At 37.7% G+C, this 3,280-nt stretch overlaps 1 protein-coding gene across 1 annotated transcript in view; it reads right to left on the bottom strand.

Moving 5' to 3' along the window:
• Positions 1-247: 247 nt before the first annotated feature.
• Positions 248-3,280, bottom strand: part of LOC104395879 (nucleoporin p58/p45-like) — a 15,731-nt gene continuing 12,698 nt past the window's right edge. Inside the window, exon 4 of the mRNA XM_010005626.1 lies at positions 248-936. Coding sequence (XP_010003928.1) covers positions 767-936 — 170 coding nt within the window. The 3' untranslated portion in view covers positions 248-766. The remainder of the gene's footprint in view (positions 937-3,280) is intronic.

Here is a 3,280-nt window from a genome sequence, read left to right as displayed (position 1 = left end):
GTTGGCTGCTAAATGGGTCCAGAAAAAGATTTAAAAAAACCCAACAACTTAGATTAAAAACTAACTGCTATTTACCAAACTTTATGCAATAGTAAACATTGTATTTCAGCTGGTCTTAAAGGACAAAACACAAGAAGCAATGATGACAGAGCCTGGGACCCACTATTTGAAACTCCTAGGAACATCAAAATACAGAACCACAGGGCAACATGGAGAAGCACAGACAAAGAAAAGGAGACCTGTCTATGGGGCAAGGTTTGCACATCTGTATTTTATACATATATATACACATACGTACACACATATGTGTGCACTGTACTGTATATATTTACATCCATATACACAGAAACACCCTGAAGTAGATTTAAAGGCCATATCCAGGAACAGAAGATATGAACTCTAGTATTTGTACTAGAATATATTTTATCTGTACAAAAACCAAATATGCATATATTCATATGGTATAAAGCTTATTAACAAAAAATATTCTGCTACTAACATCATAGATGGTTTTACAAGATTCTTTAATAGTAATGCAGTATAGAACAGTTCTAAAACCAGGGCCAAAAATAAAAATACATAAACGCATTTCTATTCACAAGAAAATAGCTGTTCAATATGATTTCATTTTGTATTTCAGACTAGGGAAAAGTAGCAAAATTTTTATAAATCTCCTGGGATGCAATTTAATTAATGCATCAATCTAGAAAAATAGACTTCTCAGATGAACAAAGTTGATTCACTTCCCCTTCCCTAAAAGGGGTGCCTATCTTTTCCCTCGCTTGTTTCCAGCTGGAGGTTTCTTCAGCTGAAGAAGTTGCCCTCCTGTCCCAAAGCCTGCAGACGCAGGATTAGACACCCCGAACGTCAGGCCAGCTGATGCTGTGATGCCAGGATTGCTGAAGTTAAACCCAGATGTAGTCGAGCTGCCAAAGCCTTATGAAGGAGGAAAAAATATTTTAAAAGGTAAGTTACAAAAGAATTGCAAGTTTGTTCTCCTTGGAATTATGAACACCAGCCACTTTGTTACCAACACTTGTAATACTTTATGCTAACATGGATCTAAACAGTATGCAGCATTGCCAACACGCTTGGACTTGCTGGGACAAAGTGGGTACAACAGCACTAACACAATTTACTTCAGTGATTGTAAACAATTATATCGTAGATTGCAAGTCTATTATATAATATCCATACAACAGCAGAGCCTAAAACCACCACAGGAAATGGTAAAATTTAAGAACCTTAAGTCAAAGTCTAAACACAATGTGTATGTAAGGTAGGAGGGAAGGCAGAAGTTCACGTGGACCTTGGCCTGCTGACTTCACTCAGCAGGTAAATGGCAAAACTGGAGCTCCCAGCCTTGTGCCCTTCTATAAGGTAAATAAATTAAACTTTTGGTTCGGCTACAGAACAAGCTCAGATTAAGAAAATCTGCCTTCAGTTTTTTCAGAAATTAGTTAATAAAAACCAGAACTTAACAGCTCTGCTTTTTCTTCTCTCAGGAGACAGAGAAAGGTAACCAATCATTCAAAAATAAAATATTAGCTTGCTCAAGTGATACTTGTTAAATAGTTTAATACAAATTGCACATGGAAACCTGCAAAAGTCCCACGTAAGAAAAAGTGGGACTGCTTCACAAGAAAAAAAACCCAAGAGTATATTCTCAATACACATCACTCAATATAGTTCATTAGCACTCAAATAGTTATGGCAAGCCTTTGGTCACATCAGTATTTTCAGCTCAACATCTGAAAATCTTTAAAGCACAGAAATAAAAACCCAACTGGCTGTTTAACCAGCATCCCAAAACAGCTCTCACAAGCCTGATGTCTTCTATTCTTTCACTTGTTATTGATACTTTGGATCAAGAACTACTTCAAAACATAACATCCAACTCTTCTTCCTGCAATGTCTGGACCTGGGTTATACACATGGTCTTGTCAAGAAAACCCCCATTCTCTACATTCCAGCAACTGCAATCCTTCAGCCTGCAGGTGCCTGTGCAGAACTCACTGTCAATGCAACAAGTGTGCAGATCTAGAACATGCCTAAAGATACTGTTCATTCATGTCTTGTCTAAATTTTGTGGACTAACTTTTCTCTTCCTAGGATGTAAAGTGTGGAGCAGATGAAACTATTCCTCCATTTTCCTGCTAATTCTGAATCCCAAATAAGATTGTTAGAAAGACAGATTTGTTCTTCTTCAGGGAGTCACATGAATGAACAAAATCTTTAATAACCAAACCTTATTCTTGGTAAGTCACCTTTTTACTTCAAGTATGTATCTGAGATAAGAGGTAAGCATTGCTTCCTACAGAAAACATTGTGAATAACAAATGAACATAATAAATATTAATAAAGCTGTATGTGATCTGTAGTGTCAGGAGTTCAGCAGATCAGGGTAAAGTGTTCATTAAATACCTCCACCTAGCTGCTTCTAGATGCAGGGATTATTTTGAAGCATGCAGGGAAGGCAGTCTGAGCTTTATTTGAGCAACGTCAGAATAAGAAAGAGATTAATAAACTGCGTGATAGAAGACTGAGAACATGTTTGCTTATTTAGACATAGCCTGGAAAGTAGTGGTTATTATGTTAGAAGTGCCATTTAGGGCAGGAACAAGTGTCCCAAGGCAGAAAGGAAATCCACCTAAATGGCCTTGTCCTGTCATGGCAGCACAACAAAGTCATGGTGTGAAGCTCTTTTGTAAAAGTAAACCAAAATTAAAGCAGAAGACTCAAATGAAAAATCTTCAGTAAAAAGCTTTGAATGAGGTATATGTTCAGTCTTATTTTTGTTGCAAGGAAAGGGAATCAGTCATGGAATTGCTCAGGTCTAGAGGGAAGAGTCACAGTCTTGAACCACAGTGTGATCAACTATTTATTTGTGGAAAGGAGTATTACTTTTGTGTAAACAATTCAGAAAGTAAACAACTTGCCCTTTGAGGACAAAGGCTTAAGCATGTCCCTAAAGAATCTTAGAGTACACCTTATCCATTGGGCTTTTGCATCTCTGCTTCAGTCAGCACTTCAGATGTGTAAACCAAACACGAGATACACACCTCCCCATAACGGTATTTTTTCCTATTAACCCTACAGAGATAAACAGCAGTTCAGCAGATCTCAAAGGCAAACTATTCCCTCCCCCAAACCCCTCACCACAATAGGTGCTCTGAATCAGAGGGCTTCCAGCACAGCTTTGATGATTTACTATAGCCTCTGAATCTAAAAGCTGTCCATTGTTACACAAGGACTATGTTCAGGTCCTTTTTTCAGCAGG

Source organism: Chaetura pelagica, unplaced genomic scaffold (genome assembly GCF_000747805.2).
Source record: "Chaetura pelagica isolate M959 unplaced genomic scaffold, ChaPel_1.0 scaffold269, whole genome shotgun sequence".
In the NCBI taxonomy this organism is placed as follows: Eukaryota; Metazoa; Chordata; class Aves; order Apodiformes; family Apodidae; genus Chaetura; species Chaetura pelagica.
The sequence above is the reverse complement of the archived record's forward strand: the minus strand, read 5'-3'. Positions and strand labels throughout refer to the sequence as shown.